The sequence below is a fragment of the Myodes glareolus genome, chromosome 8, assembly GCF_982192425.1.
Source record: "Myodes glareolus chromosome 8, mMyoGla1.1, whole genome shotgun sequence".
Classification (NCBI taxonomy): domain Eukaryota; kingdom Metazoa; phylum Chordata; class Mammalia; order Rodentia; family Cricetidae; genus Myodes; species Myodes glareolus.
This window is the reverse complement of record NC_142033.1, coordinates 99,750,854-99,767,837: the sequence shown is the minus strand read 5'-3', so window position 1 is coordinate 99,767,837 and position 16,984 is coordinate 99,750,854. Positions and strand designations below refer to the sequence as shown.

General features: G+C 38.4%; 1 protein-coding gene across 2 annotated transcripts in view; it reads right to left on the bottom strand.

The window, feature by feature from the left end:
- The window catches only part of Psme4 (proteasome activator subunit 4), a 107,430-nt gene that overhangs the window by 6,223 nt on the left and 84,223 nt on the right, over positions 1 to 16,984 (bottom strand). For both annotated transcript variants that reach the window (XM_085692331.2, XM_048427553.3), the window contains 3 exons: positions 13,903 to 14,031; positions 6,904 to 7,059; positions 837 to 999 (listed from right to left, as the gene is read on the bottom strand). In XM_085692331.2, the coding sequence (XP_085548457.2) occupies positions 837 to 999; positions 6,904 to 7,059; positions 13,903 to 14,031 (448 nt within the window). The remainder of the gene's footprint in view (positions 1 to 836; positions 1,000 to 6,903; positions 7,060 to 13,902; positions 14,032 to 16,984) is intronic.

Sequence of the window (16,984 nt, the reverse complement as noted above, 5' to 3'; positions counted from 1 at the left end):
GTGCTGGGAATCAAACTCAGGGCCTCGGGCTTGTATGGCAAGAACTTTACTAACCATATTATCTTCCTAGCCTATCCCCATTTTTCATATATATATATATATATATATATATATATTCCTTTTGTGTGTGCACTCACACTTATATATGCAAATCTGCACAAGCACACACCTGAGTGCCATGGTATGCAATTGAGGTCATAGGAAACTTGTGGGAGTATGTCTTGCCTTCCATCATGGATCCCAAAATATCAAATTCAAGTGCCAAGTATAGCGGCAAGATTTTTTTTTTTTTTAAAGTGCACTAACACATAATCCCTAAATTCTGAACACAAGATAGTTTAAATCCTCCAAAATAACCAATGCACTTATTTTAGGTGAAGGTTAGAACTGCCTTATTAAAAAGTTGGGGCTGGAGAGATGGCTTAGCAGTTAAGAGCACTGCCTGTTCTTCCAAAGGTCCTGAGTTCAATTCCCAGCAAGCACATGGTGGCTCACAACCATCTGTAATGAAATCTGGTGCCCTCTTGAGGAAGAGACATGGTCAGTAGTCTTATCAGTTTAGACCATGAAACTCAATGTTCAACAAATATCCGGCTGCCCATGCATGCTTCAGTATTGCCAGGTCATAAATTAAAAATTATTAATTATATGCAATAATGGAAAAGTTCCTATGCACATACAACTTTAGCTTTTTCATTCCAGGTCCCATCTTCTTCATGCCAATTCCTAACAAGTAGGGACAATTGTTCCCGCCAGGACCTGAGCACAAGCAAGTGCTTTAAATGTTTAAGAAAGTCTGCTTAATTCAACAAAGGTATGGGGATTTGTAATATTACCTGCAGAAGGAATGGTATCTCCCACAGAACCAGGGTCTCGCTTTCTTTTCTTGGGTAGTTTTGTTTTGCAAAGTTGCTCAAAATGAATCTGCATAGCACTGTCCATGGTAAGGAAGTTACACTGTAGCAGACCACTTAAGGTAGTAGCAGCCATTTCTCGCACCTGGAGAGATAATCATTTCTATTAGAACTGAGATTTAAGTCTGAGGTGATAAGGATAGTGGCACGGAAAGGCTGAGTGGGGATCTTTCCTAGAAATCTATGTAAAATTTACTTTCTCTTTCTGTTTCGTGACAGTCATTACCAGGTTCCCCAGGTTTCTGTTACACATAAAATTTCTCCACAAATTAACACATAAACAAAATAAATACAAATGTTTAAAATGTAAACAAAAAAGCCAATGTTCCACTCTATAGTCCTTGAAAAGGTCTTTGTACTGTCATTTGGTTGCCCTTCTCCTATAAAGATTCCTATAAATATGGTACTGGGACTGAATTCGAGGGCTTCATTTAAGCCAAGCAAGTGATCTACTTGCTTCTTTTTAATTTGTACTTTGAAACAAGGTCTCACTAAATTGCCCAGGCTGACCTTGGAGGACTAGGGACTAAATCCAGGCCCCTCCCTATGTCAGGACAGTATTCTACCAGTGACTTCCATCCCAAAGTCCTTTCGTTTTTAGGCAGACAGGATCTTGTTAAGTTGTCCAAGCTGATGCTCACGAACTTTCTTTTAACCTTCTTTCCTCAACTGTCAGAGTACCTGGGTTTACAGGTGTGCACCACCACATCCAGACAGAGAGTATTACTTCATTTAACTTTTGATGAATTTTCACTGATTTAGGATAACCCAATTCGAAAGACTCAACAATTTTATGATTACCAACTTTGTTCAAAGAGTAATACTGGCCAGCAGCAATATGCACTGTGCTTTGTAGATGAAGAGAAGATATATTAAAAGTAAGCAAAGTTGACTTGTCTTTTGTCTGCATCTCTATGGTCATTATTTGTAGTCTGTTTTGTCTTTATGTGACTACAAGTAGTCTACAAAAGTTTGGTGGTTTTTGTATGTAATAACATTTTTCTCTAGTCTGAAGCTTGATCATTTAAGTAAGTTTCTAATATTCTTGTAGAGAAATTTGTCTATTTTGAAGTCATCTGCTCTTGAAAAGTCATCTATGCATTAAGTTCCTCAAATAACCAACTTGGTATTTTAGTTTCCTTAACTTAAGAGAGGACACTGCTTTACTCCATCTAGTGTGAAATGTTCCAACAGATTTTCCTCCACGCTGCTAATAAATTACCCCAATACTTCCAACAGAATCATTCTTTTCCAGTACTAAGGCCTACATTGAGGGGATTCTTTGGCCAGGATTTGGTCAGAATTTACATGCCAATAACAGCTTTACAATATGAGGAAAAAAAGAATTTATTTCATTTTATTAGTCAAAAACACATTATCTCCTCACACAATCTTTTTTATTTAAATTTGTAAACTTTAGAAAAAAATAGTTCTCAATTATAAAGTTTTTCCAATTCAATCACAAATAAGGTATAGGTAGTTATTACTAATATATATTTTCTATCATGTTATTCCAATAATGGTTTTACTTGCTTATGTCATAGTAACAGGCATTTTCTGTTTAGAGAAAGCACAAACTTTATTAAATAGTAACAAATGTGAAATAAATCTATACTGTTACATGGTACTCTAAGAAGCTGCCTGTTCACATGATTATACGCCTACCCATCAAGTCTGTGACCTGATCCTACACTATTCTATTTTGGAAATCTTACTTAGGAAAAAGAAGGCTCTAAGCACTGCAAGGAACACTAGGCATAGAAGCCGTCCTGGGAGGATACACAGCACTCTGCTTTCTACAGAGCTTCACCATCCATCCTTGTCTCACCCTCTGTTTTGTAAGATGAGGTTTTACTATACACTCCAGACAGGACTTCAATTCCTGTTCTTCCTGCTTGGCCTCCCATGTGCTAGGATTCCAAATATGTACCACTACACCCAGCTCAAAGAAACATTTCTTTAAAAGGTCCAAGTAACAGGAATTTCCATGGAAAGTTCCCCAAACAGAATTTTCAGAAGATTTTTTACTCAACCCATCATCCTTGCTTATCTCAGTGACACAATACGTTTTCACTGCAGATAAAATCCTCTGATCAGCCTCCCCTGCCTGCCCTCCTATTTTAGTCAGCTTCTCCCCCTCTACACAGACCCACTTTGGTAAGAACTGCAAAGAACAATGATAGGACAACAGCTCACCAACAGGTTGAACACTGGAAATGCAACACTGTATTTTTCCTGAATTATTTGTTTTATTCCTAGCAATTATTACTTGATCCATGATGCACACCTGGAATTCAGAACAGGGGCCTTTACTTGCTAAGTTGTCTCACTGGCCCTGAACTTTGTTTATACAAAGGCACCTTTTACTACACATCTTACAAAATATTTCTTTTAATTTTGATATTCTGGGAGACTTCCATTCTAATTGAAAGTAAGCTAAGGACCACACATTTTCTTGGGAGAATGTTTTTCAACTAAAAATGATTGAAAATAAAAACAAATCTGTTTTACAGCCAGTCTCATTAACAGTTAGAAACTAGAGCCATTTTCTGTTGCTGTTTTGAGAGCGGATTTCATGTAGATAAGGTTGGCCTCAAGCCTGCTGTGTAGCTGAGGTTAGATGAAGGGTAATTTTAAATTGTAACAAATGTGAAGTAAAATTCTGTCACCTGCTGCACTCTGGGAAGATGCTAACCCCCCTCCAAATCTGGAATGATGAGCATGTGCCATGCCTGGTTTGTATGGTGCTAGGCAAGCTTCTTCCCACTGAGCTACATCCGCAATCCTATTTAGCACTCTTGTTGGTGACTTACTAGGTTTTAGAATCAAACAGAAATCTAGAGCTCCATTTGTCACAAGTATAATTAGAGAATAGTGTGTCTTCTCTAGCGTCTCTCAAAACTTTCTTAGAGTTTAAAACAAAATCTGGGATCAGTATTTGTACTTAGATACTTGATCTAAGAATCAGTAATTATGGCTGTTTTTCTTCATATTACTAACTTAAAAAAGCACATTATACAAATGCAGGGCCTACAGAGGTTAGAAGAGAGTGTCAAATCTTTTGGAACTGGAGTTACCATGGTAAGCTACCCTGTGGAAGCTAGGCACCGAACCTGGATCCTCTGCTAGAATACCAATACTCCTAACTGCTGAGCCCTCAAATATACTCATTTTTAAACCTAGTATAGTCCTAAACAATATCCTTAGTGGCTGATCTAAAGTGCTAATTTATATATGCCTAACACATAATAAAATAACAGATAAATCATTACAATTCTAGGTGCTCACCCTAGACCTAAAGTAATCTCTTTTATCATTTGTAACAGATACCCTCCCTAAAATCTAATAGTCTTCAAAGGAAGTATTATAATAGAAACAAACTAAGATCAATATGATCTATAAAAACACATTCAATCCAAAGGCTGGACATATTTTAAGTAGTAGTGCTCCACGGGAAAGAAGGTGATTTAAATAGTGGTGCTCCATTGGAAAGAAGGTGATTTACGTAGTGGTGCTCCATAGGAAAAAGAGGTGACTACTTCTGATCGTTACTTGTTTTCTCAGTTTTTCACTTTAAGTTCTTTCTCTGGCTTACTAAGACTCTTCAAATCTAGATCTGACTTTCACAGTTTTTTTTTTATTTATTTATTAACAAAATTTCCAGGCTAGAACTCCAGAGCAAGATGAACAACATCTATGTTCTCAATGAGCATGGCAAATCCTGTGCTGAGGCCCAAAGCAGGTCATTCACAACCATCTAACCGTCTGCACGATAACTGCACAAGCTGATCCATGCGACCTTCAAGTCTGGGAGGGAGGCAGATTCTGCACACACTCATCTCTTGTCTCTAAATAAGGTTTCAGATACAACAGAAATCCATATGCAATCTGGTCCTTAGCGTTTTTCTTCCCCCTGCTTTTGTTGGTCTGAGACAGGGTTTCACAGTCCAAGCTGACCTCCTGCTGGGATCACAAGTATGTGCTACCACGCCTGCTTCTTTATTCCAAACATTTGAAGACACCACCAAAGAACGACAGTTTAAACAAATGTTATGGTCTAATTGTTACATGTTCTAAAATTTACTCTCTCACTGTGTGTGTGTGTGTGTGTGTGTGTGAGAGAGAGAGAGAGAGAGAGAGAGAGAGAGAGAGAATATGAATGCTTATGTACATGGACACCTGAGAATGTCTGGTTTCCTGCTCTATCACTCCTTTGAAATTGTGAGTCTCTTACTGAACCTGGAAGTAGGCTGGAGACCATCAAATCCCAGTGATCTTCATGTCTCTGCCCTGGAGTTGCCTGCCTTATTATGTAGGTGGCTAGGAATTTGAATTCAGACCTTCATGCCTGGTGCCCACTAAATGGTGTTATTCCACTGGGTTATCTCCCTAGCCACGGTTGTGAGCATTTATGAGCTACGGGAGAAAACAGAATCATATTCTAAGCAACATTCTTGAAGATAGGAAGTTTAATTAAAAGCAAAACAAAACATTTCTATGTGTGGGCACATGTGTAGAGGTCTCTTTAAAGTCCAGGTATTAGAGGCTTATTCTCCAGTGTGGTGCTACCAGGAAGTGGTAGAGCCTAAGTCTCTGAACACATGGTCTCAGGGTGGACAGGAGGGAAAATGTCTGTTCCATCTTTCCTACTTTCTGGACACAAGATAAGTGGTTTTGCTCCACCACACATTCCTATCATATGCCCAAAACAACCAGGTCAACCTGTCATGAACTGACGCCTACAAGTTAAGGTCTATGAACTAGAGATTAACACAGATAAGCCTTCCTCTCTGTGTGCTGCTATGTTTTATGTTCTAAAACTGAGGCTTGGAGATGCTATTTTTGAGATTTCAACTTTTCATTTTTATCCCATTAGGTTAGTTTCTAAGAAGTGCCAGAACTAAAATATTTTCACTGAATTTGTTAAAAGCAGTCTGTATGTGCCCTACAGTCTGGATCATATTTGCTTCCTGAACACAGGAAAGCTGCACAGGTTTATTGGAAAGTAGATAAACCATCATCCCAACTTCCTATATAGAAATCCCTTCTTAGTGCTTAGAGATAGATACACAAAGTTCAAGTCTGTAAAATAAGTAATATTTTTATAAAAAATTTTGTATTTTTCTTTTTCAGGATCAATTCTATTTTATTCTATACTTATTGCAGCATGTTTTCTTATATTGATCTAATTGAGTTGAAGATTATCTTCACTCCTATGTTTTAGTGTGGGGAAGGCACTCTACAAGCTACCAAAAGAGAAACAAACACCAACCCAGCTACAAAACCTTTGAACTACAATTTGTTCTTCCTGCAAGATATACTGGAGCAACGGTGGCACAGAACTTGTGGGAATAATCAACCAATATCTGATTTGACTCAAGACCCACTCTACAAGATAGAACTGATACTTGACAATGCTTAGGTGACCAAGAACCAGATAGGTAGTTCAGAGACCTAGGGTAAAACCAAACACTATTGGTCTCAAAACCAAACCGAACCAAAACAACAACAACAACAACAACAAAACCCCCAAAAACTAACAAAGATACATCAATAAAAATGACTCCTAACAGTATTCTGCTATACTCATAAATGAGTACAGAGAAGGGAAACTATAATCAGGACATACTGAATGAGAAAATAATCTATTTTCAATAAAAAGAGAAAAGAAATAGCAATTACAACCCCTCATTTCATACACAAGAAAATGCAGGTTATATGCATTTCATTTAAGTAATATGTCAATCAATTGCAAGAAGACATATCCAGAAATTGCCCAGTAGTTTTTATCTGTATTACAGGAAATCATGACTACTCACAGGTTGCTATACTAAAATTAAAGTTAAATAACATTTAAATAAAACAAATCCTATGTATTGCACTCTTTGGTCAAGGCTGGTTTTGAACTTATGAAAATGTTAATGCCTTAGTCTCATAGTCATATTTCTTAAGTTAAATGAATTTCCATTTGTTTTAACATAAAGTTTACCTCTAATTGTTCATCCTCCAAAAGGCATATAATCAGCCATCTGATGTCTTTGACTGCATCCTCAATGTTTAGGAAAATAAAGAGGTTATAAAATACCATGGTCTGGAGGTAGGTCAGCACTGTATATCTTGCATGCCAAGAACTGCTTCTTGCTGTCTGTGAATGAGAAATGAGTATATATAACATTACATATAAGTAATACAATATTTTACATTGATTCTACTTTCACAGGTATAGTTGCAATTAACTCTATCTTCCATTTCCTTCTAAGCAAAGAGTAGCATGGTCGAGTTACCAAGGCAGTTATTCAGAATGTCTTGACTGTTCAATGGTGGGAAAGTAAGACACTGATAAAAGTCAAAATATTCTCTTGGTAGAGAAGTATTCATAATTAAGACAACTCATCCAAGTTCTACATATTACTCTACAATCAAGAGAAACAGGTAAGGCCTGAGAAGCAAACAAGAATATGAACTACTAGTGTCAGGTAAGGGTTCCATCTCCCGGAGTGAGACTTAAATCCAAGTAAAAGTAGTTGGTTATACCCATAACATGTGTGCCACTGTTGCACTAGTATATCTTGCAAGCATACTACTGTAAGTTGCAACATTTGTTCTTGGATGATATTGATGATAATCTTCCTCCTCTGGTAGCATGCAGGGGTACCTTCCATTATTATGAACACTAGTCAGGAGAGTTGAAACTGCTAGTTTGGAAACAGTTCTATTTCTCAGTTTTGCTGATAAAAAGTAAGTGGTCTTTTCAGCAAAAGGCCCTTCTCATCAGGTTGTAGAGATGAACCAACAGTTTTGGCAAAAGCTTGTGATGTTTTGGGGGAAGGTATATATGAAACCTCTTTGACTAACAACCCATAAGCTATATATCCCATTCTAGGCATTGGAGGATTTAACTGGTTGCACATTTAGTTGGAGGAATGTTTCCACCATCATACAGAGACACCATTTAAAATTACTTACATATGCATAGATATTTTAAAAAGCTTTTTCTAGTAAGTTTCCATATGGCTTTTCAAAAGGCCTATAGTTGTCCCTTCCCATATTCTTTTACCTTGTACTCCCACCCCGCTCTTCATTTAACCCTCATAGTCTCTTTATCTCTTTATAGCACTATGTTCTATTTACTCTTCCTTGGAAGATCTCCTGCCCAGTCCCTTACTAGGTACCTAACCTCAAGAAATTGAGACTGGATAGGTATAGGCCCTAAGGGTAAACCTACTACTATTCATCTGCTAAAATAACAGCAATAAAATGGCTTTCAATGAGATATAGCAACACCCATAGATCAGTGTGTTGCTCAGTCCTCACCAGAGAAGCTTCTTGCACTGGATATAATTAATTAATAGATACCCACAAATGGACAATGGGCAGAGAGTGAGAGATTTTGGAGTACCCAGTCCTAAATGGGATATTCTTATCAAACTCCTGACTCAAGGGCTCAGGGATATACGCAAAAAAAGAGGTGGAAAGATTGTAAGAGCCAGGCCACAAACCCGGCATACACCTGAAGGAAGAGGTGAGTGCCAGACTAACCGGCTGCATCCAGCTGCTCTCTTGGCCTTAGCCCATGGAGATCACCTCCACCCACTGCACCCCCAGGGACCAGGAAGCATGATCCTTCCTGCCAACCTGCACCATCCCCTGATGTATCTGTGATCACCCGAGTTACAGGCCCCACCTAAAACAACTGGAAGAAGAGATGGGTAGGTGACAATGTAAGAATAGATTTAACAATATAAACAGCAATATGGCACCACCAAAAACCAGTTTTATATAACAGTAAGACCTGAACATCCTAACTCAGATGAAGAAGAAAACAATCTTAAAAATAACTTTATGAAGATGATAGAGGAAGTGAAAAATTCCCTTAAAAAAACGGAGGAAAAGAAAAAAAAATTGGAAGAAATCAATAAATCACTTTAAAAAAATAGCAAAGAAAGCCAAGAAAAAACAATCAAGCAATGGAGGAATCAGTTCAAGACTTGAAAACTAAAATAGAAGCAATAAAGAAAACACAAACTGCAGGAACTCTGGAAATGGAAAATCTGGGTAAACAAACAGGAACTACCAATGCAAGCATAACCAACAGAATGCAACAGATCTCAGGCATTGAAGATAAAATAGAGGAAATAGATTCATCCGTCAAAAAAAAATTAAATCCAACAAATTCTTATACATGCTGAATCTTTCCCGGTAAGCCACCACCTCGTGGTGCTACACAGATTACTAAATATGGGTTAAAGCAAGATGTGAGAGTTAGCCAATAAGATGCTATAGATAATGGGCCAGGCAGTGTTTAAAAGAATACAGTTTCCGTGTAATTATTTCAGGGGTAAGCTAGCCAGGATCCGGGCTGGAGCACAGCCCGCCGTTCCCTATTTCTGCAGAGTGGCGCCCAACGTGGTAACTAAATCCACTTAAAAACCTGAGAAGGCTTAAAAATAATAAAGAGAGTTTAACACAGATTTTGCTGTTTGCTAGGGCGTGCTGTAGAGAGATTTCCTGTTTCAGCATTAGCGGCAGAAAAAAAGCTGCGCCATTTTAAACCGCGGCTTCCTGGGCCCTGCTGCTGGTGCAAACTCCAGCTATGGAGCATTTCTGGGCCCAGATGTTTGTGTTCCCACTCCGGCTCGGGACCAGGAGGAAAATACTCTGAGACCATGCCTGCTCTCCCCACCTGGGCAGACTGTGGGACCAGGCTTAGGCAGACGGGAGAGCATGGAGGATTTCTGCCGCCATACAGAAAGATGTTTGCAGGCTGTATATTACTCTGCACATCAGATTTGGCTGTTACTTGGATGAAAAGAATTTCTGGGCTGCATGCTCAGTCTCAGAATTAAACGATTGAGTGCGGCTTCAATGTGGACCTGCTGTGTGCCTGGAACTGTGCAGACTCTGCTCTGAGGCTGGAGCGGCTCCAGCTCTGCTCCAACACTAAACTGTGCTGACCTCGGGCAGGAACGATCATAATTATCATAATAAAAGCACAGTTAAGGTTTAGACTGGGCAGGAAATAGGCAGTACCGTATTACCTCTACATGGTGCGACTTAAGTTTTTAAGAACTGCTTAGCATATTAAGAAGTGCTCCTCGATACTAAAAAAATTACAGATTCACAATAGGACAGATTCAGACATAAAAGACCTCTAAATGGGTCACAGTGTTGGATGAGTGTACGTAGGCTTGGGAGAGAGAATAAAAAGAATATAGAGAATAAAGTTAATGCCTTAAAAAAAGGGTAAAGTCTTTAAAGAGACAGATTACAGAGAGTTATAGGTTAAAAGAAATAAAGGAAAATAAGCTACGTAAAAATGGAAAATTCACAGAGAGTCTGGATTATGTACTTTGTGTTTTCTTTAAAATTTTTGACTGTGAAGGAGCTAAGTACAGAGAGACATTTCATTATATGGGCTGCCAAGCTAAACCAGAATGGATATAAGGGTATAATGACTTCAGAATTTGGGTCAAAGGACGTGAAGCTTTGGAAAGGAGGTCCTTCTTTTGTTTTCACAGAGGATGAGACCCTGTGGATTGCTTCTATTCCAATATGGTATAATAGACCACGCTCTCCTGAAAGATTGCAGTGAACACCTTCAGAAAATGACTTCACTCAACTGTCAACTGAGATGAACCTGACACACAGGTTACACCATGAAAGATCTGATTAACAGCGCCCCCATTCAGCACGAAGCAGTTTGGAGAGAAAAAACTACGCCCATATTCCCAAATATTGTTTATAAATGCTCTTTTACATTTAAAGGGGGATATGATATAGATATGAATAATTTACATTGGTATGGATTTTAAGGTCAATTTTGTTATATATATATGTATTTCTGATCTTGATTAAGGTATTGTGATTGTGCAGTTCATTTAAAAATGTAATGTATAATTAGGAAATATAGGTTGTTAATGGATAATCATCGATAATAGTCAAGCTTGTAGTCATGTTAGTTAGATTTTCTAGATATAGAGAGATATATTTCAGTAAAATAGGCATTCTTCATATCTTTCAAAGACTACAGAATATGGCATTTAATGTTTTAATAACTTAGGGCTTTTCATGACAATGAGACATGTCTGCTCCTGGCAGCACAAATCTACTTCAAGAGGAAGATGGGCATTGAAGAGGCTCCTTATGGAGCTTGATAGCCATTTGGGCAAGAAACTGTTCTTGCCTGGACTGATGCATAAACTGGACACAAAGAACCCACAGAGAGAGGACTGCTAAACTTGCCTAAAGGTGAGATGGTCTTTTGGGGTTCCTGATTCATGAAATAGTCTGTGAGACATTCTGCATGACAAAGCAGATAGTGACTGAACTGTCTTTGAAATTTCCTGCTTCATGGAAATGTCTGCTGGATACTATGGGGCCTGTAGGCCGAAGATGGATGCCCCAACAATACAAAAGAACTTTGGGTGACTGTCCAGGCAGCGAGATGCCTCTGTCATTTCTAGAGTTTGGAAGTTGCTTATTTCTTGTTTAATTAGGTAATATTATATCCTTCTGAAGTCTTTGATGGAGTTGAAGAATGGTTAGTTACAGTTTTCCTTAGTTATGATAAAAGATAAAGTAGATATAAATATTGTAACTGTAATTCTTGCTTGATAACTGTTTTGTTATATGCAATTTTACTATGTTAAAGTGAAAGCTTTTCTTTTTTGTTTAAACAGAAAAAGGGGAAATGATCGAGGAGGGTTAACTGTCTATGTGTTACTTTCATTGGTTAATAAAGAAACTGTCTTGGCCTTTTTGATAGGCCAGCCCTTAGGTGGGTGGAGTAGACAGAACAGAATTGTGGGAGAAAGAAAGCAGAGGCAGGCAATCGCCATGACTCTCCTCTCCGAGACGGCCACAGGTTAGAATCCTCCTGGTAAGCCACCCCCTTGTGATGCTATACAGATTATTAGAAATGGGTTAGATCAATATTTAAGAGTTAGCCAATAAGAGGCTAGAGATAATGGTCCAGGCAGTGTTTAAAAGAATACAGTTTCCGTGTAATTATTTCAGGGGTAAAGCTAGCTGGGAGGCAGGTGGTGGGCTCCAGTGGTATCTCTGCCATGAGGCTGGAAAGCTAAGGAATGGGCTGGATCTAGCTGTCAAAGCCACGACTTTAATTTTCTCCTTAAAGACTCATGTAGTCAGAAAAAGAGAGATATACAGTAAAGAGAGATTCAAAGATGAAGAAAACCTCTAAATGGTTTACAGTGTGTTAAAAATATATGCAGGCTAAAAGTTAAAGTTCTTAAAGGAAAGAAAGAGAGTAGTTGGGTGTGGTGGTACACACCTTTAATCCCAACACTTGGGAGGCAGAGGTACATTGAACTCTGAGACTTTAAGGGGCAGAGGTAGTTGACCTCTGTGACTTCAAGGTGTGGTAGTACACGCCTTTAATTTCAATGCCTCAGATCTCTGAGTTCAAGGTGTGGTAGCACACACCTTTAATCCTAGCACTGGGGAGGCAGAGACAGATCTCTGTGAGTTCAAGGACAGCCTGGTCTACAGAGTTATTCCAGAACAAAGATATACAGAGAACCTGTCTCAAAAAGTAAAAGTAAAAATACAAGAAATAGAGGTTAAAATAAAGTCTCATAAAGATGGAAAATACACAGAGAATCTTGATACTGTATGTTATTATGCTCTCTTTGAATTGTTTGAGTGCTGAGAAAGGAGCAACAGCTGCTAAAAGACTTTTGTTTATAAATGCAGCTGAACTAATCCAAGATAGGTATTTTGAAAATACCTTGGCTTCAAAACTGAAGTCAAAAGGTATGTTACTTTGGAGAAGATATTTTGCTTTTGTTTCCACAGAAAATGAGAAGCTGTGGATTCATTCTGAGTTAAGAAAAATCAGGTTCAATAAAGAAAGACCACCTGAGAAACCTCCAGTAGAAACAGATGTCCCAGATGTCTGAGTTCTACATCCAGAACAGATTCAAGACTGCTGCCTGAGATAATCAAGACTCACAGGATACTCCAGTCAGGACTTAATTATAACTCTAAATTTTCTTTAGGTCCCCATAAGATTATCAGCGCCCCCAACCAGCAGGAAATAGCCTGGAATACTACGCCCACATTCCCAACAAATGGACTATGGGTATTTTCCTTTGTTTTTTAAAAAAAAAAAAGAGGGAAATGGTGCAGGAGAATTGTCTGTATTCTGTCAATCATATTTTAATAAAATGCTGATTGGCCAGGCAGGCAGTATAGGCGGGAAAGTCAGACAGGAAGTAGAGGTGGAGCAAAGAGACTGGGAGTATTCTGGGAAGCAGGAAGCTCCCTCCGAAGTTCTGCCCAGACCACCGGAGAGGAAAGATGTAAGCTGCCCAGCTGAGAAAGGTACTGAGCCGTGTGGCTAACGTAGATAAGGATAATGGGGTAACATAAGTTATAAGAACTAATAAGTAGCCTGACCTAATGGGCCAATCAGCTTTATATTTATAACTTATAGAGATCTCTGTGTGATTGATTTTCTCTGGGGCTTGCTGGCTGTGGGGTACCGGGCGGGACAGATACCCCAACAAGCCGGCCCCTTCATGTTACAAAACATAATAAAGGCAATATACAGCAAGCCAACAGCCAACATCAAATTAAATGGAGAGAAACTCAAAGATATTTTGCTAAAACCAGGAACAAGACAAGGCTGTGTACTCTATATCTATCCAATATAGTATTGGTCGATACAAAAATTTAAAAACAAAACAAAAAAATCTTGAAACAAACATCAGAGACCACGTGTGATAACACACATTTAATACCACTACTTGGGAGGCAGAGGCAGGTAGCTGTTTGTGAGTCACAGGCCAGCTTGATCTGGTGAATTCCAAGCAAGTTAGGGCTACTTAGTAAAACTAACTCAAAAGACAAAAAGCCCAATAGCCACAAAAATCAGGTATTACGCATTTTACAGCCCATTGTGAAATCTTCAGAATGGCAAAACAATGCTAGACAGAGGATGTAACTATTGTATCCATATACTTACTTGGTTTAGCACCTGAAGTACCAAAGGCACTTGATGAGGGTAGAGTAACCCCTGAGACATCAGTGACAAACAAAGCTTTGCATCTCTTTTCAGTTCATCATAGCTATTGTCATTTTCCACTGGGGCAATCTCGAGAACAAAACAAATGCAACAGTGAGTGATCATCAGTAAGTACAGGCATCCCAGCACCCACAAGGATGAGGCAAGAAAATGGCAAGTCCAGGGCCAGTCAGGGCTGCATAGCCAATCTGAGGCCAAACATCTATGGAAATTGTAAACATAAACAAAAACACAACGAACACCTTACAAACCAATCACTTTTTAAATAACACCTAACTCAGATAACCTTGTTTCATTTTTGCTTCTTGCTGCCCCCTTTTATCAACTAAATTACCTAACGCAAGCCCTGGTATGTTATCTTTTTTAAAAATCTAGAATGGTATCACCATACTTGAAACATCATTACAGTTACAATACAAAACACTCAGCAGTAGTCAGACTTAAGCCCTAGAGCTCAGGAGGAAAAGTAGGTGGATCTGTGAATCTGAGGAAGTCTGGTCTACAGCGTGAGTTGCAGGTCAACCAGGGGTACAGGATGAGATACTGTCTCAAATAAAACGAAGCAAAACAACCACAAAAAACTCCATAGTGCTCAAATCTCCCACACTGTAGCACTGGCACGTTGTTACACAGATTTTCTGAATCACTCAACATCATAATCATAACATGATGCATTAGTAGCTTTGTTTCTACATCTGAAAATTCCTTGTTGGCCAGTTTTTCACATTTGGAGGGAAAAACTGAGGTTTTTGTTTGGTAATTTCCTCAGTCATGGCCTCCCCTGATTGTATCCATGAGATGATGTATCTTGGTTTCAGTATATCCTGTACTCTGGCCATTGGATCTAGGTTTCATTTTATTGACATGTGTGATACTGGGCAAAACATAAGAATTGCTATGTGTTTCCTTCACTATAGTTTTTCCTTATGCAATAATTCACTATAAAAAAAGAAGTCTGCAGTATGGTAGTATTATCTTTCATAATTTTCTTCACTGCTACCTAGAATACTTTATATATGAAAAAGCTTTCCCTTGTTAAGAATAGTGAGTTCCTTCCTATACTGCAATGGTGAACAATTATCGTCCTTAAGGTACTTTTATCATTATAAACCCAGCAACTTCTACAAATCTGATAGCTTTGTATTACTCAAGATGATACTCATTTCTACAATTCAAACTGGCATCTTGGTTTCAGATATGATATGCCAAGATAAGCTAGTTTATCTTAGATGTTTCTTATTTCTTCAAGAAGCCCCAATTTTCATAGGAAATGTTCCCAAGAAACCGCCGTCTGGATATATTGTTCCATTCTATGAGGGTTTCTTCCTAACCTTTCAAGGTTGAGAAAGTTATGAAATAAAGACAGGAAAGGACAGAAAAAAAAAAGCTTATACTGGTTATGTTGTATTTGAATTTATAGTTGCTAATATTGTTTCAAAGTTTGAAAATTATGTGTGCAGGCTGCGGAGGTCAGAGGATAAACTTTTGCAGGAGGTGATTCTCTTTTTCCACTGTCTGAGTCCTGGGTTTTGAACTCAGTTCATTAGGCTGGGTACCGAGGCATTTTACAAGTCCCACTACTTAAATCTTTAAATGTTATCATTTATAAAGAGGGGCTGAAGATATAGCTCTGCAGCTAAGAGCACTTGCTGCTCCTGCAGAGGACCCAGGTTTTGTTCCCAATACTCACAGGACTCAAGTTCCAGGGCATCCAACCCCTTCTATTCTGGCCTTTGTGGGCACATGACATGCATGCAGACATTCAAGCAAAACACACACACACATACACACACACACACACACAAATAAATCTTTTAAAAAATTTGTAGAGATTGAGAACAAATAAGTGTGTGTATAAAATGGGTGTAATTAGGACTGTCATAGTAATGAAATAGTTGTTTTGTTGCAGTGTATAAGACACAGGTGGCAAAACGACGACAAAGAATTAGGTAATGTGTAGACCAATATCGGCTTCCTAATCTTGAGATTATACTACAGTTGTGGAATATGTTAAATGTTAGAAAAAGTGGAGTGAAAAGTACCATAGAATTTGGTTGATTTATTTTGCAGCTTCCCATGAATCCTTAATGATTTCAAAATATACAAGTTTTGAAAATAAAACTCATTATTCATAAAAATTAGATGATGACTTACAATTTCCTTAACATGTAAAAGGTAGTTTAGTGTATGTAAATATCTATGTCAGTATCCATTCCTGTTACTGCTAAAACACCAAATTCTTTATGGATTATCATCCTCTCTTGCATTCTGCAGGACTGTCAATCAAGAAAGTCTCGTCCAAGACAGACAAAGAGTTTGCTCATTGTAACCTTGGATTTGGGCATGTGGATCTTGAAGGGATCCAAGAAAGCAACGCCATGGAGTAGAATCCTATTATTTTCTATAATCTAGATTCTTGGAGCTATGGCTCCTACTCAGCTTTTCAGTTTTTACTTTGTTCTGTAAACCACCTAGATATTTTCTGATAATCCAATTAATTTTCCACTTTTGCTTTACCACTTGGTAGATTTCTAGTGCTCAATAATAAAGAACCTTAGTTAAATGGAAGACTAAGGTGGAGAGATGGCTCAGTGGCTAAGAGTAACTGGGGGCTTTTCTAGAGTATCTGGGCTAGATTCCCAGCACCTACACAGCAGATCACAACTGTCTAAACCTCCAGCTCGAGGAACCTTACAGCCTCTTCTGAACTTTGAAGGTATCAAAAATGAATGTTTTACACTTACATACATGCAGGCAAAATGCTCATACACATAAACATTTTTTTTTAAAAATTAAAAATAAAAGGAAGAGTCTCTATGCTCCAGTACCACTCCTTCCCCCAAGGATTTCTAACTGCCAGGTTCTACCCACAGAATACTTGAACTGCCCTAATTGCTGATCCCTGTCCCCACCCTGTAGAGTAAAAAACCCAAACTCTGGACATGAAATTCCCCCAAATTCCACCATGGAAAGCTCCACCCGCTTCCCAAGAAACTCTGTGTAAGGCCTTATTCTGTTCAGT